This window comes from Budorcas taxicolor, chromosome 16 (genome assembly GCF_023091745.1).
Source record: "Budorcas taxicolor isolate Tak-1 chromosome 16, Takin1.1, whole genome shotgun sequence".
Classification (NCBI taxonomy): Eukaryota; Metazoa; Chordata; class Mammalia; order Artiodactyla; family Bovidae; genus Budorcas; species Budorcas taxicolor.
Window position 1 is genome coordinate 24,546,518 of NC_068925.1, and position 25,959 is coordinate 24,572,476.

General features: G+C 39.8%; 1 protein-coding gene across 5 annotated transcripts; it reads right to left on the bottom strand.

Moving 5' to 3' along the window:
- Window positions 1-275: 275 nt before the first annotated feature.
- BPNT1 (3'(2'), 5'-bisphosphate nucleotidase 1) lies at window positions 276-24,910 on the bottom strand. 5 transcript variants are annotated; one of them, XM_052653901.1, is made up of 11 exons: window positions 24,807-24,838; window positions 22,232-22,359; window positions 18,843-18,970; window positions 15,104-15,208; window positions 14,298-14,405; window positions 12,842-12,890; window positions 9,995-10,086; window positions 8,947-8,991; window positions 5,500-5,697; window positions 2,713-2,818; window positions 276-916 (listed from the first exon to the last, which is right to left on the bottom strand). In XM_052653901.1, exons 3-11 carry the CDS (start codon window positions 18,960-18,962, stop codon window positions 768-770), a joined length of 972 nt encoding a protein of 323 aa, XP_052509861.1. In that variant the 5' UTR covers window positions 18,963-18,970; window positions 22,232-22,359; window positions 24,807-24,838; the 3' UTR covers window positions 276-767. The 5 variants fall into 5 exon arrangements, with proteins under 5 accessions (XP_052509861.1, XP_052509862.1, XP_052509864.1 ...); XM_052653902.1 differs by lacking the exon at window positions 22,232-22,359 and having other exon boundaries at window positions 24,807-24,910; XM_052653904.1 differs by lacking the exon at window positions 14,298-14,405.
- Window positions 24,911-25,959: the final 1,049 nt, after the last annotated feature.

Consider the following 25,959-nt stretch of genomic DNA (forward strand, 5'->3'; position numbering starts at 1 on the left):
GATGATTAATTTAAACCAATTGCTTAATCCAATAACAGAAAAATTATTTAAAAGCATGGGACAGAGACTTAAAATATAAAAATGTAGGCAGAATGTCCAAATAATTTTGATAGCATGTATTATAATCTCCCTTTGGAAGGAATAGGGTCAATTACCCAACTTTCCACAGTTAGGTTGCATTATGATGCTGTAAGATTAAAGTAATGCCCACAGTAGAAAATATATCATTTTCAAATAACTTGAGACAAAAAAAGCTGGTGAATAAGAGAAAGAGCTAAAAGTAAATAATTTATTATAAAGAAACATTTCTCTAAAATCTGTTTCTTCAACATATACAATGACATTTTAATGTATTCAGGATGGGAATAGGGAAACTTTTTACATTACAATGAAAGACAAGAATGAGATTCAGGTAACAACTGGTTTTATGCCCTAGAGAAATCTGGTTTACAAAATAGGAATGTTGATTCAACAATGGATCAGGACAGCAAATTGGAAATAAACTTTTCTTTCACTGCACCAAATAAAAGGAAGAAAAGAAATGTGACACAGGGTGACTTTGCAAATTTTCCAGATGTCAAAATTGGTCTGGGTGATTGATTTATCAAGACATTTAAAAATTCTACTTCCTACTCCTAAGTAATCAAATGTAAACTGGTGATCAACAATGAAGTAAAAGTAGAGCTCAAATTCCGTTCAATTAGTTTTAAAATGTATTATTTTTGAGAACCAAGTCCTTCTCCTGGCTGAGTTGACGAGATTTCCCTTCAAGGAACAAGTGCATTTTTAACAGACTGGGGAACTCGACTTGCATAATAGTCATAATTCCTCAGTGTGGCCAGGACTCCGGCCGAGTTCATGTGCTTCACCTCCTTGTTATACTGAAGGGCATTTCCATGGATATCGGTTAACTTGCCTGTGGAAAAACATCAATACAATGTCAATGACTGATCAGATCATCTAAGCGTTTCTTGCTTCCCTATGTAATAATATACAATGAATGTTGGATAAAATCAGGAAGATGAGGAGGGACTGCAAAGGTTAAGTGTTAATTTCTGTTGCAGTTTAAGACTAACTAAAGGGTGTCATTATTTTTTCCTCCTTGATTAAAATAATTTAGTTTCTTTTTTTTTTTTTTTGCCTTACTGTGCAGCATGTGGCATCTTATTTCCCCAACCAGGGATTGAACCCATACCCCCTGCACTGAAAGTGCAGAATTTTAACCACAGGACCATCAGGGATGTCCAGTGGGAGTAGGGAAACTTTTTACCTTCCTCTGAAAGACAAGAATGAAATTCAGGTAACAACTGGTTCTGTACCCTACAGAAATCTGGTTTACAAAACAGGAGTTTTTCAATTTATATTTCTTGGTATCAATTAACTTCTCTTTTTCTGGAGTGATTATTTTCCTGCTGATTCTATTCCATCACCCACAGTTCCTGCTTTCTGAAGTATTTCCTTCATTTTACCATTTATCAGTAACACTTCATTCGGTAAGAGTTGAAGTATGTTCATAAAATATAACCGTGTCATATTACAGTTTCCTTTAAAATTTTTGTTTTCTGTATTTTCTTCTGCCAGCCCCTCTCCCCCTTTAAAGTGTATTTTTAGCTGCATTGGGTCTTTGCTGCAGCTCACGGGCTTCTCCAGTTGGCAGGCATGGGCTCAGCAATTGCAGCGGGCAGGCTCAGCTGCAGGATGTGTGATCTGAGTTTTCCAACCAGGGCCTGAACTCGCATTCCCTGTATTGGCAGTGCAGAGCCACTGGACCACCAGAGAAGCCCTAATGAGAATGAGAACGGATTGTGATGCATTTAACTTCCCTGTCATGTAATGTGCTAACGAGGCATTGATGCAATAATGTACCAGGAGAAATGACAGACTGAAAATCGAGCATTTAGGAGTCGATGTGATCACAGGAGTTCCCTGGCAATCCAGTGGTTAGGACCCTGTGCTTTCACTGCTGTGAAAGTGAAAGTCGCTCATTTGTGTCCAGCTCTTTGCGACCCCATGGACTGTATAGTCCATGGAATTCTCCAGGCCAGAATCCTGGAGTCAGTAGCCTTTCCTTTCTCTAGTAGATCTTCCTGACCCAGGGATCGAACCCAGATCTCCCTCATTGCAGGTGGATTCTTTACCAGCTGAGCCACAAGGGAAGCCTGTGGCCGGATTCAATTCCTGGATGGGGAACTAACATCCCATGAGCCACACATTGTGGTACCCCCTGCCACAATACAGATGTGATCTGATGTCTATCTGAATGTGAAAAATCATCTTGCTATGTATATATTTGTAGTATTTTTGGAGTTAGAAAAAAAATTCCAAGTCTATGATCTTCAGCACTAGCCCTGAGACATTTATCAATATTGGCTTAGAAGAAACTAACTGAGGTGAGGATAATCACAATAAATATTCTGCTTTTCAAGAAAAAAAAAAACCCTAAAAGCATTAAAGCCATACATTAATAAGGATTTCATTAAGTTAACTACGTGTAGATAAAGGTCCAAAGGAGAAACTAAGTAAAGAATGAGTTTGCTGGAAATCTACTTTCTTACCTATAAAATGCAGGGGTTGGACTGTATAATCTCTAACTTTCCTTCTATTATTTACATTTTAAGAGTCTAGGTAAAGTAATACTACTGAAATATTATGTCCCAGCATAATACGAAAACTGTATAAAACCCGTAATTCCCCCAAATAAAATGGACTAACCTCCGACAGCATGTAAAATGACTTCTGGAGCACAGGTGTCCCACTTCTTGCATCCAGGACTTGCAAATACATAAGCAGAGGCTTTGCCTTCAATCAGCTGAATTATCTGTAAGGTTAAGAGAGTAATAATCCCTTGACTATGAAATGACTGAGGTACCAATAAAGAGAAACTGCTAGTTTTTTTTTTTTTCTCAAGCATTTCGATTCCTCAATCAGACTCAACTTAGGTTAAAGCCTTCAGCAGGTATAAATGACACGTGTATTATGAAGAAACATACAGAGTACATGTGTAATCATACAGTGATCTGAGCGGGGGGGGAAGTAGTCAAATAAGCTATAAGGAGGCTATCTGAAGCCTCTTCATATTCCAAGTTAGGAAAATAAAGTTTTCCCTTTTTCATGTTGTTTTTCTTTTTATTGTGAAAACTGTATACATTTTGTTGTAGAAAAAGTAAAGTTTTTTAGTCTCGTAAAAATTTGACCATTACTATGTAAAGAAGACAGAAATATCAGCCAGCACAGTAATGTACAAGTTGTGATAAGTTCTAATAGATGTGTGATGCTGACTAATCCAACAAGCAGTTTCATAAGTCTTTGTTTAGGAATCATGCATGTGTGTATGCTCAGTCAAGTCTGACTCTTTTTCACTCCATGGACTGCAGCCCACTGGGCTCCTCTGAACATGAAATTTTCCAGGCAAGAATACTGGAGTGGGTTGCCATTTCTTTCTCCAGGGGATCTTCCCAACCCAAGAATCGGACCTGCACTTCCTGCATCTCCTGAAGTGCAGGTGGATTCTTTACCACTGAGCCTCCTGGGAAGCCTGTTTTAGAATCATACTTGTTACTATTTCTGCTACCAAAGTGTGAATTTTGCATGTTACTAATACCTGTAATATTCATATAAAAATAAGGTTGCCAATAGAAACTGTGCGACTCTAAACATAAACTTGCCACTTGGCTTATGTTTTGGTTACACTGTGAAACAACTAGTACTATAAAATTCAGACTGCTAATACTGAGATGAAAAGACCAGCCCAGGAGAATGAGGAGAAAGAACCTCAGTGAACACAAGGTAACCTGCTACTCTTTTTAGGATTACTGTATTCAAGAACACCTTCAAACCATTAAACCTTGCTGTAGACTTCTGAGTAAAAGCTTTCTCTTTCTTGGAGGAAATCTGTGTGAAGTCTTTATTATGTGCCAAGAACTGTGCCAGGAATACTTTCTGAGAGAAGAGGGGCTAGCTGTAACTTTTGTTAGATTTTTCAAAGAAGTCCTTGATGCAAAAAAGTTAAGAACTGCCCAACAAAGTCTTTTCATGGAAGAAAAAGAGGTGTGAGGTTGTGCAGGATGGGGACTTTGTTCCAATGGGGAATGGTACCCCTTGGGAATAAAAGAGGTAATGGGTTTTGTAGTTACAAAAGTAGGAGTAAAGAGAAATCATATTTCAGGGAATACCAAGAATATATTTTTACTTTGAGATGTTTAAAGTTTTTTTTTTCAAAATATTGTTACTTCCAATTTTCACCCTGTTATAAGCAAATGCTTTTGAAAAATCTAGAAATAGCTGATTATTGCTTCCAAATGGTGTGCGTGCTTAGTCGCTTACAAAGTCGCTCACGTCGTGACCAACCCTTTGCGACCCTGTGGACTGTAGTCCGCCAGGCTCCTCTGTCCATGGGGATTCTCCAGGCAAGAATACTGGAGGCGATTGCCATGTCATCCTCCAGGGGATCTTTCCAACCCAGGGACTGAAGCCAGGTCTCCCGCACTGCAGGCAGATTCTTTACCATCTGAGCCACCAGGGAAGCCCACTTCCAAAGGATAAGGGAGGAGAAATGAATTCTACTCAGTTCGATAAATATTTATCATCTGTTGCCCCTGACACACAAGTGGGAAAACCACATGCTTAGGGGCATTTGGCTATCAGGATTTAGAGGAATTTACATCCCACTCGCAACTGCTGTGAGGTGGAATCACCCAGGGATGTGGTGCAGGGGAGTGCCATGATAAGCTGTGTGTTCTCATCGCTCTAGTGGCACTGTGAGGACATGGCCTTGAATGGGGAACCACTTTGGAAGCTGCTGTGAAGTCTGGATGCAGGATGATTGATAGGTTTCAACTAGGGCACTGGCAGTTGAGATGCACGAGACTTTAGAGGAGAATTAAAAAGATCTGAAAGTAGGATCAGATTGACAGGATGTGAGGAAGGAAGGAGGATGACTTTCAGTTGTCTGGCTAGAAGAGTTAGGAAAATGGCGATGCCATTAAGCAGATAGGAAGTAGCGAGTGGAACACATCTGGGCGCTGGTAGAGAGAGGATAGGCTCCAACTGGGGATGCTGAATTTGAGATGCTTGAAGATGTCATCATGATGATAACCAAGGGGCAATCAGATGAGAGGAGATCAGGGTTGGAGATCAAACTGTGTTTCATTTCACTATGTTCTCAGGATGTGGGCCTAAATGAATGAAGGGGGGAGGCATCCAGGGAGGGGCAGGCAGGCCCATCCTTAGAGTCTGTAGAAGATCTAGGAAGTAATCCAAGAGGGTCCTTGAGAAAATAAGGACTGGCAACAGGCAGGGGGCTTTATGCAAATGATTTATATTATCACTGAACTCTCTTAGGTTAAAAAAAAAATCAAATGTTGCTGAAATGTGTCTTTAATGGCAAATAACGATCTTTCTTCTCCTCTCCCAAACTGATTTCACGTTTTGTAAAAGCTCAGTGATTTCTTTCAGTGATTCAGTTGCATTTCAGAGGAGATGATGGACGGACCTGCATACCTTATTTCCTGCTCCCCCCACTCTCAGCACATCATCAGGGTTCATAGCTGTGATGCAGTCTGTAACCAACTGGCTGTTATGGGACCGGGTAGTTGTGATGATGTGTTTGCCGGCGGGCACTTCTTTCAGCTGAAACCCGAAGGCACCTAAACCCAAAACTCCCCAGATAGTTCTCCCCAGCACAGCATCTGGTCCTGCCTGTGTAAACAGATGAAACAACAGCAAAGCTTGTCATCACTTAGAGAAAAAGGTTCATTATAAATACAACATTTAGTTATATCAGCAGCATGATTTAAAAAAATGGTAATGTTATAAAGTACAAAACAGTATCATCAATAAAGAAATTTTCCTGAGAGGATCAACTGATTATTCTCATTGTTGTTTTGGTTAATAATTGGGAGTTCCCTCGTGGCTTAGTGGCTAGGATCTGGGTTTCATTGCAATGGTCCAGTTTCTATACCTGGTTGTGGAACTGAGATCCTGCAAGACATGCAGCACAGCCAAAATGATAATAATAATAATAACTGGACTTCAAAAGTATGGAAAGAAATTTCTGGTTATTGCCTGGAGTCTTCAGGAAAGGCAATATCACATACTGATTCCTGGTCCTCTTAGGATAATCCAACGGCCTCATTATTGTATTTGCAAAGAGCTGTTTTGCAAAAGGTACATAAATTCCCAGGAAATGAAATACCATGTATTGATTACTTTTGATTGTCCAAGGAACAACAGGGATCACATTGCTACGGGAACAGGAAATGGTGATAACATATTTGGCTGCTATAGAGACAAAGTGACTCAAGAAGCTAATGCTGAAAAGTGGCCATGGATAATAGGGTCAGGGTTAAAAAATTTTACTGACAATAATGGTGGTAAAATGACAATGACAATGCAATCCCAGAATCTGTATTTTCCTTTGCAGAGCTCAAAGAATTTTCAACCACATTATTATAACGATAGGCTTTGCACAGAAAAACATAACCTGTATTTCGAGGAAACTAACCTGATGCCTAAAATGGTTAACACAAAGTCATCGAAATATCACTAATAGCAATAGAGTAGATATACAGACATGTATTTTTACTGAATACTAAACATGTACCAGGCATGTTTAGTACTAAGAGCTTTACATGTATTATCTCATTTAATCCTCAGAACAGTCCCATGTAATAGGTATTATCATCCTTATTTTACAGATGAGGAGCATGAGTTTTGGAATCTTTCAGTAACCTGACCAAGGACTCTATAGTATATAGTACAGTGAAGTTGCTCAGTCATGTCCGACTCTTCGCGACCCCATGGACTGTAGCCTACCAGGCTCCTCTGTCCATGGAATTTTCCAGGCAAGAATATTGCAGTGGGTTGCCGTTTCCTTCTCCAAGGACTCTAGGGAGATCATAATCAAACTGAGGCTCGTCTGTGTTCAAAGCCAATATCTGTCATCATCGAACTAGACAATTTACCTCCGTGCACTTGTCAAAATGCTTTCACACACAGCATCTTGCTTACCCTAGAGCAGTATTCTGGGTGCTGTTACAGTGAAAGACGGTTGTGTTGCAGGGTTGGATTCCCTGGGAAGCGGGCTCTGAGTTAAGAAGGGTGTTTGTGAAGGAGTGCCCTTGGGATCCACACTGTGCAAAGGAGGGGAGGTGGTGAGAGTGGGCAGAGGGAGAAACTGAGCTATGATGCAGACCCGACCACAGCTTCAGCCGACCCCAGGGGGAGCTCTGGAGCCCGAATGGCTCCTCAGGGTTGTACCAAACTGGGGAGAACATATCGCAAACTGGGAGGAAATGCCAGGCCTTTACACCTGTCCAATCATCAGTCACTGGAAATGGACTGACTGCCTGGGGGAGGGGCATGTCACTGGCAAGGTGGTTCTTTACAGGCGAGGAGGAGGCTGGCCTCCAAAGTGCTGAGAGCACTCTGCAAATGGGGAAACAGAAGAACCAAAGAACAGGCACTGGGGCTCAGTGCATGCTCGCCTGCTTCTTCTGTTTGCTCTTGCGTCTACACCGGAGGAGAGGCTGCACTTTTCAGCGTACTGATGGGCTCTGGTGCTCATTACACTTCAGCTCAATTGCCAAGACCAACTTCATACTCTTAAGAAACCTATTCATGGAGACCTCCCTGGCAGTCCAGTGGTCAAGATCCATGCTTCCAATGCAGGGGGCGTGGGTTACATCCCTGGTTGGGGAACTAAGATCCCACATGTTGTGTGGCCAAAAAATTAAAAATATTTAAAAAATAAGTAAACAAAAACATTTTAAAAAAAGCCCTACTTATTAATTCAGCTCTCCAGTCATTCTGAAAAACAAAAGAAAGCATACTTAACAGGGGACATGAGTATTCTGGGCCCTAGAAAACTCACATGCCCTGTGTAAATAAACATGAAGGCAAAGAGGATGAGACCATGGACTCTTGGCGCCCTGGCAAGGTAAATGCAAACCCCACGAGGCAGCCGGCTAGCCTCCCTCTGAGCTCCTGATCTCTCAGCCTCTCTCACTGTCTCTCTCATTCAGAGTGCCCACACCAACTGTCTGGGTGTAATAAAGGCTAACACTTTCATCTTACTGATGAGATAAGTAAGAGTCATAATGGTTAAGGAGCTAGCTCTGATGTTCAGACAGACTGGGTTTCTTTGCACTATGCCATGCTCTTTTTTTTTTTTTTTTAATTTAATCCTGTTCAGAATTCTTCTTTTAAAAGTTTTTATCAGAGGATAGCTGCTTTACAATGTTGTGTTAGTTTCTGCTATGCAGCAAAGTGAATCAGCTCTACATACACATATATGCCCTCTCTTTTGGATTTCCTTCCCATTTAGGTCATCACAGAGCACCGAGTAGAGTTCCCTGTGCTATACAGTAGGTTCTGCCATGCTCTTTCAATTCGAGTACTTCCCAGCTTCAGTATCTGTTAGAAGCAATAATACAGTCTGAATTCTGAGAAGTCCTTTATGTGACTAAGAGAGCGGTATAGCGTGTGGACTGTGGTTTAGATTCCAGATCTGCCAGTGACCAACCAGGGCAAGTGATTTGTCTCAGTGTCCTCATCTTTTGAATGGGGATGAAGGTGTCCTTAAAGAATGATGGTGCGTATCAGAACGAGATAACGCATGTAGATCCTTGAGTCTGGCAGTACACAGGAAGCTCTTGATAAATGATGAAGATTTTAAGTTGAACATTCAGCCTTGAAAACTACCAACAAAGCTGTGTGGCTTTTCTCCCGGTTGCAACAAATTTTAAGGCATAAGCAAGAGAGAAGGACGAGACAAAGAGAAAGAGGGTATACAGAAGGAAAGGCGGTTAGGGATGGTAACAAAGGAAAGGAGCAGGACAGGGGAAAATGAGCCGGGAAATGGCATAGACACTGGCTGCCTGGGGTACCACACACTGCCTACTTCTTTCTACCTACCAGTGGAGCCAAAAGCCTAGCTATTTTTCTCACCTTTGCGTCATTCCTGCGTTCCCTTAACTTCTGATTTTCATCGTTCTGTGGAAAGTGAATACAAGTATTCTAACTTCAGAAAGAAATGATGGAAATTTTTAGTAACTCCAAAGCACTTAAACCTTTTTTTTGAAAAAAGGTGCCATGCATTGCAATATTATCTATGAATTAAACGCCTCTCTTTTAAGTAACAGTATTAGCTTACCTTAAAGTTTACATGACACTCTTCAGAAGCACATGATTGTAACTAAAAAAGTTATAATCATATACACGGTAGGAAAAACCCAAAGTTATCTGAGAAGTAGAAATCCTGCTCTTAGCTCAATTTAGAGATTCAGAAGTAATAGTCCCCATTCTGGTTACTTTTTTCTCTAAAGAGCTACTAAATCTTTTTTCTCTGAAGATTTACTAATGTAAATCCCTTATTTCAACAATTTCCTTTAACATTTCGTGTGATCTAATGGTAATATTCCTGATTTGGAAGTACATGAGCCTCTTGTTCTACGGAAGACAATTTCTTGAGAGTACAGTAGAAAGTCAAAGCAGATTAGAGAGACAAAATAAGAGGAAACAGTGCAAGAGCACATCTATTTAATGCTGACCATAATTTAGGCATTATGTGCAATTACCTGCAAAACAACACTGCTAGCCTCTTTTCTTGGTTGAAATGGTTCATTTCTTCAACGTGCTTCAAGCACCACCTGTAAATCAGGTGCCTCAATGACCAAGCTAATCAAGAACCATATCAGTAATTCCCAAAATTTTGCTTATGATTTGAATCATAAGGCATATGTTAAAAAAACATATACAACACATACAGTGTGTCTGTGTATAGTCCCATAAATACATACACATTCCTGGTATCATCACCCTCAGAGGTCTGACTCAGTACATCTGGGGTGTGACCTGGGAATGCTTACTTTGAAAAGTTCCCCCAGACTGCAGGTGCAACCAAGCTAGAAACCACTAGATTAGATAGCATTAAGAATCTTAGAACACCATAATTATTTATCTGAAAAAATATTTTGGTATCATTTAAGAGTAATACCTGGTAGTTGTAATATGGCTGGTTAATAACTCCTGCTATGGCTTTTCCTTCATAAGCAATTCCAATAAGAACTGTTACATTGTCAAGAAGACCTAAAAAGAAGAAAACTCATATCAATTACATAACTCATGTTATGACTCAGCAGCAGCACATCAATGGCTCCCGAGTTATTTTTGCAATAAAGGTAAGGATTTTACAGTGATTCAACCAGAGATCAAATTGCCAACATCTGCTGGGTCATGGAAAAAGCAAGGAGTTCCAGAAAAACATCTATTTCTGCTTTATTGACTATGCCAAAGCCTTTGACTGTGTGGATCACAATAAACTGTGGGAAATTCTGAAAGAGATGGGAATACCAGACCACCTGACCTGCCTCTTGAGAAACCTATATGCAGGTCAGGAAGCAACAGTTAGAACTGGACATGGAACAACAGACTGGTTCCAAATAGGAAAAGGAGTATGTCAAGGCTGTATATTGTCACCCTGCTTATTGAACTTATATGCAGAGTACATCATGAGAAACGCTGGGCTGGAAGAAGCACAAGCTGGAATCAAGATTGCTGGGAGAAATATCAATAACCTCAGATATGCAGATGACGTCACCCTTATGGCAGAAAGTGAAGAGGAACTAAAGAGCCTCTTGATGAAAGTGAAAGTGGAGAGTGAGAAAGTTGGCTTAAAGTTCAACATTCGGAAAACTAAGATCATAGCATCTGGTCCCATCACTTCATGGCAAATAGATGGGGAAACAGTGAAAACAGTGTCAGACTTTATTTTGGGGGGCTCCAAAATCACTGCAGATGGTGACTGCAGCCATGAAGTTAAAAGACGCTTACTCCTTGGAAGGAAAGTTATGACCAATCTAGACAGCATATTCAAAAGCAGAGATATTACTTTGCCGACTAAGGTCCGTCTAGTCAAGGCTATGGTTTTTCCAGTGGTCATGTATGGATGTGAGAGTTGGACTGTGAAGAAAGCTGAGCGCCAAAGAATTGATGCTTTTGAACTGTGGTGTTGGAGAAGACACATGAGAGTCCCTTGGACTGCAAGGAGATCCATCCAGTCCATTCTAAAGGAGATCAGTCCTGGGTATTCTTTGGAAGGATTGATGCTAAAGCTGAAACTCCAATACTTCGGCAACCTCATGCAAACAGTTGACTCATTGGAAGAGACTCTGATGCTGGGAGGGATTGGGGGCAGGAAGAGAAGGGGACGGCGGAGGATGAGATGGCTGGATGGCATCGCCGACTCAATGGACATGAGTTTGGGTGAACTCCTGGAGCTGGTGATGGACAGGGAGACCTGGCGTGCGGCAATTCATTGGGTCACAAAGAGTCAGACATGACTGAGCAACTGAACTGAACTGAAGTGATTGATCCTTGATTACAGAGAAGGCAATGGCAACCCACTCCAGTACTCTTGCCTGGAGAATCCCAGAGACGGTGGAACCCGGTGGGCTGCTGTCAATGGGGTCGCACAGAGTCAGATAAAGCAGCAGCAGCATCCTTGATTAAACCTACTTCTGCCAAAATACACAAATTATAAGAGAGTGCTGACCAGGGACAGGAGTAGGAACTATGGCCACTTAATTGAATTGATTGATACACGCGGTCTCATTAGTAATAACCTGTAAACCAATTAAGTAAATCAGCCATAACTCCACAGCCATCATTAGATTCCTCTGTGTCCCTCTCTATCACCATCTGACTCACTTCTGCCTACTAGATCACTCTTGATTCCAGGATTCCCATCTAGATTTGTATTTCAAGCCTCTAAATTAAGATGTCTCACAGTGGGGACAATGAACTAACAAGCAGCATCAGAATGAAAGTGAAACAAAGTGCTAGTCACTCAATTGTGTCCAACTCTGTGACCCCATGGACTGTTTCCCTCCAGGCTCTTCCGTCCATGGGATTCTCCAGGCAAGAATACTGGAGTGGGTTGCCATTCCCTTCTCCAGGGGATCTTCCTGACGCAGGGATCAAACCCAGGTCTCCCGCATTGCAGCCAGATTCTTTACCATCTGAGCCACCAGGGAAGACGGCATTAGAATGAACTGGCTCCATTTTTTTCAATACAGATTCTTAGGCTCCTCTGCAGAGATAGTGAATCAAACTTTCTGGACGTGGGGGCTGAGATCTGAACCAGTTGTTTAGCTGCTCTTATACTCATTTAAACTGTCTAGAGCTCTCCTATTTCTCAATGGATTATAGAGACGTTTTCTGGACAAATACACATACACACTACGGAATTCACTTGTAGATGTGTCTCGTCCAAGGACAGAGAAAGTTTTTTCTAGGGATTATGAGACATTTTCTTTTTTTAAGCCATGAAGCTGAGAACCAATACAAGAAAACCTACGCTAATCTTTCTTTCAAAAATAAGAGTCTAAGCTTATGCTGTACTCCTAAAATCTACCACTCTGGCTCCGAGCCTGGTCCATTTCCCTTCAATGTTGCCAACTTTAATTCACTGCTTTCTAAGTCTGCTCATCTTAGATCACTTCAGGAGGGAGAAATATTGTACTATGTTTCAAAACCCATCTTTAGAGGTGATGCTGTGAAGTGAGACAGCAGTTCTCAGAGGACGGGAGTGAGGCACGGGCACCATGGGATGCTGGCAGAGCAAGGCAGTGCAGCAATGCTCTTGTTTTTCTACCTAATAAAGTTGGGGGGTCAGTACAGTCTCTTTGGTTACACTGGCTTAATGTCAGTTATCCTTGTGTATGGGACCTCTGGGTGGGACTGGTGGAGTACTGGGGGGATTGGTATTTGAACTGGCCGTCATATACTAGTCCTATTGCTGCCAAAAACAGATATAAACGACAAATACAGAAGAGATACTAACCTTCGGTATATTCCTTGGTACCATCCAGAGGATCAACCCAGACCACAAGCTGAAAAAGAGGACGTGTCCAAATTAAGCATATAAAATTTTAAAAAGTGGAAATAGCCTGATTGTCCAGTGGTTAGGACTCCTCACTTCCAACGCCATGGGTCCAGGTTTGATTGCTGGTTGGGGAACTAAGATCCTGCTAGCCTCACAGGACAGCCAAAAAAACCATGAAATTAAAAAAAAAAAGAAAAAAGGATTTAAATAGATAAACTAAAAACTATCTATTTCATTTCTGAAATTATGGGAGACTTAAGCGAATGTCATCAGTTTTGAAATAATCAAAGAAAAATAGTAAAAAAGTATTTTGTAATCAAAGATACACAACACTATAAATCAACTGTACTTCAACAAAATTTTTTACAATATATAAATGCTGAACTGGTAAAAATTTACTGTCACCTAAACAACTACAACACATTGCCATGAACATCCTGAACTCCAGACTGTGATGCAAGGAAAACTTTAAAGTGGCACCAAAAATGTATTGTGCAGATACTACTCATTTTTATATATAAATGCTGATTTTGAAAAAATAATGACAGTTTGACTCTCTTAAGGACACAGTGTACATATGGCCAAGAAAAATGAATCGTTTATAAGACTGAAATAGAATAGGTAAGAAATCTTCTCTTCTTAGGACTTTTAATATGATTCAGGATACACAGTCATGAACCACCAGAATTACAACACTTGATGTGAATTTATGAGGGCATATTTCTGATGGAAGACATCATGTCTCTTCTTTCTATACTCCGTATCACAGAACAAAGCACCTTACTCATAGTATGTGCTCAACGAATGTGTGTTAAATAAACTAAAATGCAAACATTAAAGAAGTATGATAGCTATCTGAAGTCACAGATTTAATTTAAGCAACTATAAAAAGCAAGGGGGGTAATTTTTATGGCCTTCCAAAAATATAAGGCAGTGATCCATTTCATCACTTTCCAATTCCAATTACCCACGAAAAGTTTTACTATCAAATCTACTAAGTAACAAATTAGGTTTTCTCCCTAAAAGTATTATCATTAACATCATTATTATTATTGGCCATACCATGCAGCTTGTGGTATCTTAGTTCTCTGACTAGGGATTGAACCCGGGCCCCAGCAATGAAAGCACAGAGCCCCTAACCACTGGATCACCAGGGAATTCCCCCAAATGTACTTTTAGTAACAGTTTTAGAGTGAAGAGGAAATCAACAGAATAAGAAAATGAACTTAAAATTAATAGGTGAGACATCCCATATGGTTGCCAGACATTTCTATGTTGGCTCTAAAAGATTTCAGGTTCCTGGTTGCCCTGTTTTTTATAACTACTGACTTTTATTATGATGGCAGATTTTATTTCCTTTACTACAACAAAAACAGAAGATTAATGGAGAGGTAAGTAATAGTATGGGTCATACATCTTCCTCCTTGATAGCACTGTACTGTGATGGGCACGGCTGCTTCAGTATCTCCTCCCACTGACCATCTTCAATCAGCTCTTGATCCACGTCTTCAGGAGGCAGATCCTAAAGCAGGGAATACTGGTGATGACCGAAGCTATTTCCTGTTTACAGAATACCCTCTGTCTCAATAACAAGTAACACAGCATCATAGGTTTCGCTAGTTCTGTTTACCATTACTATTTGGAGCTTTTAAAGCTAACGGAATAAAACTGCAAAAACAAATCACATATGGCTCATCAAAGTTGATTACAAAGGGCCCTAACTTTATTATCCTGAACAAGGATTAGAAACAAAAGAATGTTCAAGTATTATACACTTATCTATACAAGTGGCTCTGATATCAGCTATGTCTTACTCTCAAATATATGAGATGTCAGTTCCTTCACCTTCACAGTGTTAGTCTTTGAATAAATAGGCAAGTAAGTGTTAATTGAAAAAAAAAACACCAAAAAAACAGGAACAAAACTCATTTTATTTCAAAGTTGGAGAATTCTGCTCATCTTATATTTTGTATGCTGATGTCACAAGCATAACCACATTGTCTATGGTCAAGAACTGAGACATCTGGTCTAGAAATAGACCAACATATTAAAAGCAGACATTTCCTGAAAGTCCAAGGAACATCACAGTTATTTTTATGTTAAAACACAAAAATATAATGCTTGCAATCATAAAAGTAGTGTATAAAAAGTGACAATTACAAATCCATATGGTGAACAGAGATTAAAAAAAAAAAACATGGTATCCCTGACAAGTCTCACCTCTTCTCCTATAATTGTTAGTTTGGGGAACTTCCGTGCCAATGAAGAACATATGCTCACTTGAACTAATCGGTCAGCCTTGGTCTGCAGGTCTGTGGCACAGGTCTGCAACAAAGAAAGTATATTTTAGCAGAACTAATAAAGTTGTTCCTTGATGTCTCATGTGACTATCTATATCCATTTAAATTACAGTCTGTTTTAAGACTGATGCAGCTTAACATCATATGAGTCAGCTAGTTTCTTGGCTTGGTTTTCCTCATGGGACCTCTAGTGGCTAAAGTTTGGAAACGAACTTTTAAATTATTTAGAACATTTTCTGCCCCCGCTCACAAATTTCTTTTATCAGATCTCTACATTAATCTTTTGCTCAAGCAGGTTGACAGGAAATTTATACATTTTTCAAGGCAGTTAACAGTATTCTGATATGGATTCTTCTATAAATTTCACTCACTAACCCTAATTCTAATAATTCAAGAGGTCCTCAGAATGATTATTTCTTATTTCTAAATTCTTATTTTAAAACTATAAAAAATATGAAACTGAACAGCAGTAATATTTACTACCTAACTCACCTATGGCATTCAACTCAATCCACATGTCGTAAAATCACACTTGTGAAACACAGTGACCGCTTTGTTATCTTGTTTGCAACCAGTTAGGATATGTCGCAATTTATACATGCCTGTTTAGGTGGATTTACAGATTGAGAGTTGGACTGTGAAGAAAGCTGAGCGCCGAAGAATTGATGCTTTTCAACTGTGGTGTTGGAGAAGACTCTTGAGAGTCCCTTGGACGGCAAGGAGATCCAATCAGTCCATTCTGAAGGAGATTGGCCCTGGGATTTCTTTGGAACGAATGATTCTAAAGCTGAACCTCCAGTACTTTGGCCACCTCATGCAGAGTTGACTCATTGGAAAAGACTCTGATGCTGGGAGGGATTGGGGGCAGGAGGAGAAGGGGATGGCGGAGGATGAGATGGCTGGATGGCATCACAGACTCGATGGACGTGAGTCTGAGTGAACTCCGGGAGTTGGTGATGGACAGGGAGGCCTGGTGTGCTGCGATTCATGGGGTCACAAAGAGTTGGACACGACTGAGCGACTGAACTGAACTGAACAGATTATCTTCAACAGGAAGAACTTTGTAATACTTCGTAATGAGACAAGGAATGATTGTGAAAATCAAATTTTTTTCTGCAACACTGAAGTTTGCTGCTTATCTCAATGCCAAGAACAATTCTGCTAGAATGCAGTGCTGCAAAGGCAGAGAACTTTGTTCTATTTCCTAAAGTACTGTGCCTGGCACATAGCAGGTGCTCTGAAAATAACTGTGGAATGAAACTATTATAAAGGTTTGTTGAAATTGAAGATTACTCACTTAGCAGTCAAGTTTAAGGACCACTGCTTCAGAGGGAAAGAAGCAATGACAGTCATTCAACTCTATGAGGAAAGCTATCCCAAATACTCGCTAGGTAAGACATTTCCTGCTCTTTCTACTGACACAGTGCCAGACCTCACCATTCTGGATATTTTGTGTGACAAATCTGATTTTGTCCTGTCTCTTTTAAAATGAGGTGTAAACAAGTCGATATAAAGTACCAAGAGTATCTGACCAGTAGAGAGGACAGTGAAGTTATTATTGTTTTTCTTTCCTTTCTTTTTTAAAAAAATATGTATTTATTTATTTGACTGTGCCAGGTCTTAGCCGCAGCATGCAGGATCGTTGATCTTTGTTGCAGCATGTAAATCCTTTTAGCTATGGCAAGCTAACCCTTAGCTGTAGCAGGCAGGATCCTTGATCTTTGTTGCAGCATGTAAATCCTTTTAGCTATGGCAAGCTAACCCTCAGCTGCAGCATATGGGATCTAGTTCCTCAACCAAGGATCAAACCTGTGTCCCCTGCATTGGAAGTGCAGAGTCCTGGCTGCTGTATCACCAAGGAAGTCCCTATTATCTCTTTTTCTAACTTGAACACTGTATTTCTATTACTCTTTAGCTATACACTACAAAGTGGCCCATCTAATATAATCACAACAGAAAATCAATTTAAACAAAGTAAGTGATGCTAAGGGGAAAATATGCAAAGATATGATCCAAAATATTGGCAGTGGAGGCCTGATAGATGATTTTGTACTTTTTGCTAATTTTTTCCACTTCCTATGTTTCATAATAGAGAAAATGATAAGAAAGAAAAGACAGCAAGATCAGTAGCCTTCTAAAGTAGCTGTTTTGCACTGTTAATCTGTCACTGAGCATGTATGTGATCAACTAAAACCTCTTTTTCAAACAAATTTGAATCAGACTCACTCCTAAGTACTTGAACACAGAATATGGGGCTCTATAATTATTCCTATTGTAATATATTGTTGAATTTGGCCCATCTTTCTCAGAGTTGGCAACTATTTCGAATACTTATTCTGTGATCCAATACATTAACTAGCCCTCCCAGCTTCATTTTTACTGACAAATTTGATCAGCATCCTTTTTTTCAGCCTCCTCTTTAACAACACTTTGGGAAATATGCATTCAATAAAGTTTTTATACTGTATTTAAGTTAATGGCTAAAGAGAGACAGTCAAGAGCAGAATCCTCTGATCTGTCACCAATGACCCTTTTCCAGGGTGAAACTGAATAACGAAAAAAACTGGGGGGTAACACTGACAATGTTCAGAGTTTATGAGTACATCAACCAAGGTTCAGGATAAGGGATGGAAGATGTCATTTATATATTATAAAAAACGAGTACTTCTGAAAAAGGAAAATGAGGTACTATAATATTTTTTTAAAAGGTTGGTTCAAAATCAATTTTGACTTCAAGATCAAAATACCCTATATATATCTTTCCTATACTATTAAGCCCACGAATCTATCAAAAAAAGAAATGAGATTTATTTTACTTGTTCTTGTGATTTTTAGTCTTAATTTTTAAAAGAAGTTATGCTAAAAATCTTATAATTAGTTCACAGGAACTTATTTCTAAGTTTTTTTTTTTTTACTTGTATATAAGGTCCTTATTTTTTTATATAAGTAGCCTTAAGTAGATGCTTGACTTATCATAAAGTAGTGTTTTAACTACATCTCTATTTCAAACCATCAAAATGTTTATAATATCCTAAAATTTTCCCACTTTTGTAAAACTACAATACAATCTTTCTTAAAGATTATGACGAGAAGTCAAATTTGTAATGTGAAATAACAAATCCTGTGGAAGAAATTATGTTTTAAACTAGAACACATGCAGGGTGAGACTTCTTTTAAGAATCAACTACCATTCTAAACTATCTTTCCGATAATTTACTCAAGTTTTTAGTTATCATACTGGAAAGAAAAACTTTGCTTTAGGTGTCTTTTCCATGAAGAAGAAAAAAAAACATCAAAAGCTTTGAATATAAGGGATATTTATTTAAATACCAGACTTGACCAAATATGTCAAGTTCACTAAGGACAGCACGACTCTATCTGAAGTAGATTATTTCAGGATATGAAGCTTGGTCCCAGTGCTCTGGAGCTGGACAGTGGTCAGAAGACCCAGTCATACAAATGAAAGCTTTGGATGTAGGAAGTCTGGAGTCCTTTTCAGAGCAGAAGTGGAACCCATTTGAACTAAGGGTCTTGCAGTCTCCATAAGGAAGCCACTGACTATTTCAACTATTGAGTGTGTCTAGATTAGTACATCCTTTTACCTAAACCTCAAGGAACAATAATGGAGGTGGTATGAAATGAGATGAGACTTTCAGTACCTTCTCAATGATACCCAGGTCTCCTTCGGCGATAACACGCCTGACTATCGTTCCTGCCTTTTGAGCAATAGAATATGCCGAAGCCACCAACCGCATCAACACAGTGGGACTGGATGCCATGATGGGCCCTAAAGGGAAATCAAGAGAAATGTTCTGTTACTTTCAAAACCAGCTGCTGGTTTCATTTACCTGAATTCAGTTCAACACATAGATATTGAGCTCTTCCTCGGGACTGCTTCAATTAACTGTGTGGATTCTCTAATAAACATCTACTGAAAGAGACTTGGGAAAAGGCTCCATTTCAGCATCAGCTCTCCCAATAAATTCAGCAGTATTCTTTTTCTCAGCAGGTGGCACACTTTGAGGCATAGAGGTAACTGGTTTAGGCCTATGAGCATGTGAAATGTTTGATGTATGATGTGTGTAATGGGCAAATGCTGTGCATTAAAAGGTGGTTCAGGGGCTAAAAATATACTATGTGCCCTAATGAGAGCTAATATTTTGTTGGGCTGCGGGTGAGATGCTATAACCTAATGTCTATAAAACAGGTAATGCCAAGAGAGGGATGAATAGCATAAGTGATGTGTGTATACGTGGGAAGTGTGTGTGCATGTATATGTGTGCATTTAGTCGTATCCACCTCTGCGACCCCCTGGACTATTGCCCGTCAGGCTTCTTTGTTCATGAAATTTTCCATGCAAGAATACTGGGGTGGGTTGCCATTTCCTACCAGGAATCTTCTCGACCCAGGAATAGAACTCAAGTCTCCTGCATCTCTTGCAATGACAGGCGGATTCTTTACCACTTTGTCACCTGGGAAGCTCTTCTGTGGGATGTATTAATAGTTTAAAAGGGGAGGGGTTGCATGTGATTACATTTAGTTTCTGAAACCCAATGAATATTCCTTTAGACGTTAAATATAATTTCACCCGCTAGTTATTTAACCAGGGGCTTCCCTGGTGACTAGAATGGTAAAGAATCTGCCTGCAGTGCAGGAGACCCGGGTTCAATCCCTGGGTAGGGAAAATCCCCTGGAGAAGGGAATAGCAATCCACTCCAGTATCCTTGCCTGGAAAATTCCATGGACAGAGGAACTTCATGGGCTACAGTCCATGGGATCGAAAAGAGTCAGACACGACTGAGCAACTAACACTTCAGCAGCAGACAAATAGAACAAATAGCATGGTCACAGGAGTGAAGACCAATCATTCGGGAAAGTGAGGAGTGTCATGTAGCCCCTGGCCCAACAAAAAATATCGAAAAACAGTCTTTAGGATCAAGTATGGGACTTCCCTTGTAGCTCAGTTGGTAAAGAGTCTGCCTGCCTGCAATGTAGGAGATCAGGTTCGATCCCTGGGTTGGGAAGATCCTCTGGAGAAGGAAATGGCAACCCATTCAGTATTCTTGCCTGGAGAATCCCATGGACAGAGGAGCCTGACAGGCTACAGTCCATGGGGTGACAAAAGTCGGACACAACTTAGTGACTAAACCACCACCACCAGGATCAAACATATTCCTCTTTGAAAATACAGATTCACATCCTGCAATCTTACTGACTTTTAAAAACTAAAGTATAGTTGACTGACAAAGTTATATTAATTTCTGCTGTAGAGCAAAGTGATTCAGTTATACATATACATTCTTCTGTACATTCTTATTGATGATTTTGATGCTGATGCTGAAATACATTACTCACGTCCCCTCTGAGGCTGAATCGCTTACTTCCCCATTTGCTGAAAGGGCCATCCACAGATGGCCTTTAGCTGCCACTTTTCTTTGGGAATTTATCTGAGAAGGGTCATTTCACCCAAAACAGGTCAACAGGCAGACATAAAGGCCACTGCTCACTTCAACTGGGCTGCTGCCCCAATTCCAATGGGCCATCCTAGCTTCCAAATGCCCACTGGGTGGGCTGAGCCTTAGCTGGGGCTGCACCACAGCCCAGCTTCCCACCCCCACTGCCCGCTGGCTCATTGCTAGTTCCTTCACACTTCCCATGAGGAATCCTGAGAACACTCCCTTATGACCCTCTTGTGCTCAGTCCTTGTACTTTGTCTTGTATTTTGGGCCTGGGGGGAACCAATCTGGGACAAAAACTCTCTCACTTCTGACCAAATCAAGTCACCATGATTTCAATGCAATAAGGGAACACAACACAGAAAGAAAGGACATTATTAACCTCAATTCAGCAATAGCCATCATTTTCCCACCAATTTCTGACTGCATATTTAATCTGATGCACTTTTTAACCTCTTGACACCTTTTTTTCTATCATTCACATTCTGTTCATGGGGGTTATGAACATAATTGAGACAATAAACATGTGAAATAGCTGAAACCCCTCAGAAGGAAGATAACTGAAACTGCTGTAATGAATATCATACTGGGACCAGTATGGAACTAAGATAAAAATAAAATGGGTTTCTATGTATGTGAACACATAGAAATTGTCTGGAACTAAGATAAAAACAAAATGGGTTCTATGTATCTGAATCCTGTTTATCTTATTACATTATAATCAGGTTAGATTCGTTTTCTTGGCATACTGAGCACTAATGTGGAAAACTCTTTACAATGATTACTATTAATACTTCAGCAATAACTCAGAAAACAGGAGAAGGATTTAGCAAACACGTTATTGACCTATCTCTACTCCCTTATATCCATGATCAGCCATGGAACTGATTTTTTTCTGTGCTGGAAAAAGTAGTCTTCAGGTAGCTGATCTCTACTCCCCAGGTGTCTTAACCACTGAGGATATTTTAATGTGCTCGTGAGCTCTTTCAGTCCCCATGTTTTACACAATGCCATCTGTGAAAGGCAGATCATTTTCTCACACTGCATAATGTTCTAACTTTTCACAGATATCATTTACCTTTGAACCAGTTCAGTAACCGTCCCAGCCTTGGCAAGCTTTATATATGACTAAAACCACTTCCTTTTCTGCTTGCCAAGGCCACAGTATTTTCTTTCTAAAGAACAGCTTTAGGCTTTGTCTTCTTACTACATTCTTCAGAAAATGAATGTGTACCATACTTATGAATCACCCTTTAAAACAAATACCGGTTTTATAAGAATGCAAAAAATCAGGTTTGATGTAAAGCACAATGATTTATAAAGAGATCTTGCAAATCACTTTTAGTTAGTAAAGGAGAGAATATTTCTACTATTTTCTCTGAAGTACTTCTTTGATCCACACTGAACTATTGATAAGGTATTAGGCTATCCCCAAGCCCTAGTAATTTTCTTAAGTATTTTTTAAATAAATGAACAGAGTTTTGGCTCTTTGTGTAAAGAAAATATAGCTAGTCATATTATTGCAAAACCTGTAAAAGACCTTCCTATTATAGACAGGATAAGTCCCCTCCCACACCCCAAATGAGAATTACCTGTTGATGGCAAAGGTGAAGGCAAAGCAAGGCCAAAAAGCTCCTTCTGCAAGTTCGTCACTTCCTTACAGCAGTTCAGATTACATCCACTGTACCTCCTTCTCTATCAGTTTTACATCTTCTGGGTCCTAAAACACTATCTTTTGTGAGCATGTCTCTCTGAAAGCTCACTCAAAAATAGTACAGGGATTAGAGACTCTGATACTGGGAAAGACTGAGAGCAGGAGGAGAAGGGGGCGACAGAGGATGAGATGGCTGGATGGCATCACTGACGCAACAGACGTGAGTCTGAACAAGCTCCAGGAGTTGGTGATGGACAGGGAAGCCTGGCATGCTGCGGTCCATGGGGTCACAAAGAGTCAGACATGACTGACTGACTGAACCACACAACAGGGTTTAAAGACACAGGCACTGGAGACTACCTCCTGTGTTCAGTTCCCGGCTCTGGCACACGTTAGCTTTGTGACCTTGGGAAAGCCACTTAAAATTCTCTGTGCCTCAAGCGGTAATATGGAGCTAACAATAATATTGTGACATAGAGTCGTTATAAATGTTAAAGCAGTCCTGGCACGAAGTAAACACTAAGTAATGCTGGCTAACCATTATTACGATGATTGTTCTCATTACTGACTATCCTGCAGGGACATTCAGTTCAGGGCCATTAGGACAGCGTTAAGGGCAAAAAATCCCTATAGCTTCTGTGACATTATTTTGACTGAGGATATAAAGTGATAACCAGTATGACCGTGAATCACACACAGTTCAGGCTCTTTTTCACAACATTCTGGGCTTACAGCAGGAAAAAAAACTGTATGACATTTAAGGCAGTCAACATAACATCCTATCACTTAAGAAATCTTTATAATTGCTAACAGGGCAAGGACAGAAATAACGGAAATCAAATGATCCATTTCTTCCCACAGCCTGGGAGTGGCTTCTTGAACTCAATATAAATGTGGTGAACATAAGGAGATTAGGAACTTAAAATACATGATGAATTCCCTATCAAAATACTAAGATTATTTCTCTTTTGGAACCTGACTGTAACAGAGCAAATTCTAAAAAGAAAAAAAAAAAGGCAAAGCAAAAAAAAAAAAAAAAATGGGCAGAGATACTCTCCTCACCAGTTATCAAAATAGGATATGATATAAAATTACAGTAATTAAAAGTGTAGTCCTGGACAGAATTTGAGACAAATTAATGACATCAAATTCCAGAGTTATATCCAAATCCACTAAATGTTGTAATTTAAATCATGGAGCAAAGTTAATTGTGCAAAACACTGTTAACTGCTAATTTTCTAAAAAAAAATGTTGGAATCTTTTTGCACTCTTTATAGCAATGTAAATTCCAGACCAAAGCATGATTTTAAGACTAAACACTGAAAACATACAAGCATAAGAATAAAACATGAGTGAAATATTTTATAAATTTGGAAAATGACTTTTAAACATGACTAAAACCAAGAATCCATTATATAATAAATTGACATATCTGACTGCATAAAAATTAAAACATTTATATAACCAAAATACCGTAAGCAAACGGATGAGTGACAGAGAAAAAATTCTGTATTACGTACTAGACAAATGAGCTAATTTTTGTTAAAGGACTTACATATGTCAATATGCAAAAGATGAATAATCCAATAAAACTGGGTAAATGACACCAACTATAGGCAAGTCTTAGAAAAATAAAAGTAAAAGCCATTAAATCATGACATGTTCAAGTGTTAGTCACTCAGTCATGTTCAACTCTTTGTGACCCCATGGGCTGTAACCTCCCAGTCTCCTCTATCCACAGGATTTCCAGGCAAGAATACTGGAGTGGGTTGCCATTTCTTTCTCCAGGGGATCTTCCCCACTCAGGGATCAAATCCAAGTCTCTTGCACTGCAGGCAGATTCTTTACTATCTGAGCCACCAGGGAACCCTCAACTTCACTAATTATGAAAGAAAGGCAATCTAAACCAATGAGAAATGATTGTTCGTTTGTAAGACAGGCATAGGTAAGAAAATTCGGTCAATGTTGGCTCTAGAGTGAGGGAAAATCCTCCTGATCATTATTACCAAGGACATAAAGTGGCCAAACCTCTTTTTTGAAAATCTTATGAGCAGTAAAATATACACACCTTTTAAACTAACAACTACATTTTCAGGAGATCCAAACATAACAAGCAAGTGAACTAACCAGAAAAGACAGTAGGAAAAACGTCTGCTAACTTTACGAAATTTAATTTTAGGCGTAAGACAGTCTCTACATTTGAGTGTACTAAACTCCATCCAGGTTTGCCTTGTTATTTCAACAATACAGAGCCATAAAAAGACCCAGGGGCATGAAAATAATAGCATGGATAAACAATCAAAATACTGACACTCAAGAATCTCGGTCCAAAGTTGAAGTATCTGGAGAGGCACCCTGACTGACGTAACTTTTACTAGTATTATTATCATTTTTTACATAAACCCCTTGAATCTCTTCGTATCTGTGCAGAGGGATGGAGTTAAGAGGACGAGTAAACTACTCAGATCCGCCTAAGGCCCTTGCGCTGGCCCAAAGGGGAGAAAATTACTTACGGTGACAAGACTGGGACCAAGTCAGATGAAACACCCTTCAGGGGTAACCAAAAGAGCGATACCAGGCACCAGGTCCCGGGCAGCGTTCACCCTCCTGGGATAGGTCAACAGCAGAGGCGGAGCAACCCTACCCCGGCTACTGAGCATGCGGCTAATTCCGCGCAGGCTCAGAACAGCTGCTTGCCCGTCGCCGGCTCCGACTGCCCGCTTGCTCGGACTCCGCACTCCACTTTCCGGGTTTTCTTCAAGCTCTACGTAGGTGCCAGTCTCCTGAAGTCAAAACGAAAGGTGTATTAACTATTCAGGAATCATTCTGGCTTCAGGTGTCCTCCAATCCACTTTGTGTTCACAGTTCATCCTTAACATATTCGTCGGATTATTGATACCGCCCTGCGGCGGTGGGCCAGCTGCTTAACCTTCAAACCTTGGGCGTCCTGGACACCCCACCTTTGCTCTCCTAAAGAAAATTTTATGCAGAAGTGTGTTACTGGGGAGGGTAATGGGAGGGGGGTTCAGGGTTGGGAACTCAAGTACACCCGTGGAGGATTCACGTCAATGTATGGCAAAACCAATACAGTATTGTAAAGTAAAAAAAAAATAATAATAATAAAAAAAACAATGTTAAAAAAAAGAAGTGTGTTACTAGCGCTTACTTTTTTTTTTTTTTTAAAGCACTTACTAAATTCATAAAAGTGCCTGTGACTTTCATTTGCCTGATGGTAAGTCCTGGAAGGTTTTCTGTCTTCCTGGTAGAATGTACCATATTAGTTTTTTTGTTTTGTTTTGTTTTGTTTTGTTTTTGAGGCATCCGGGAAAAAAAAACAACAACCCAACCCTATCACGATTTTTATTGCACTGCCAAAAGTTAAAACAAGCCAAAACAAATATTGTCTGTGTATTTTTTTAGGCTGTATTTCTGGTGCACGGGAGAGCTGACCTGTGGTGAAAACAGCAATGTTTTTTTATTTTTTTTCCCCAGTATTCAAAAGCATGGCACCGTGATTAGAATATGACAGCATAAAATAATATGGCAGAGTTAATAGCAAACATATCAGTTGCAATGATAAAGGTAAATTGTTTAAACTCATCCATTTAAAGACAAATTCTCTGTTTCATTAGAAAGCCAAACCCACTGTTTTACCAGAGTAGAATT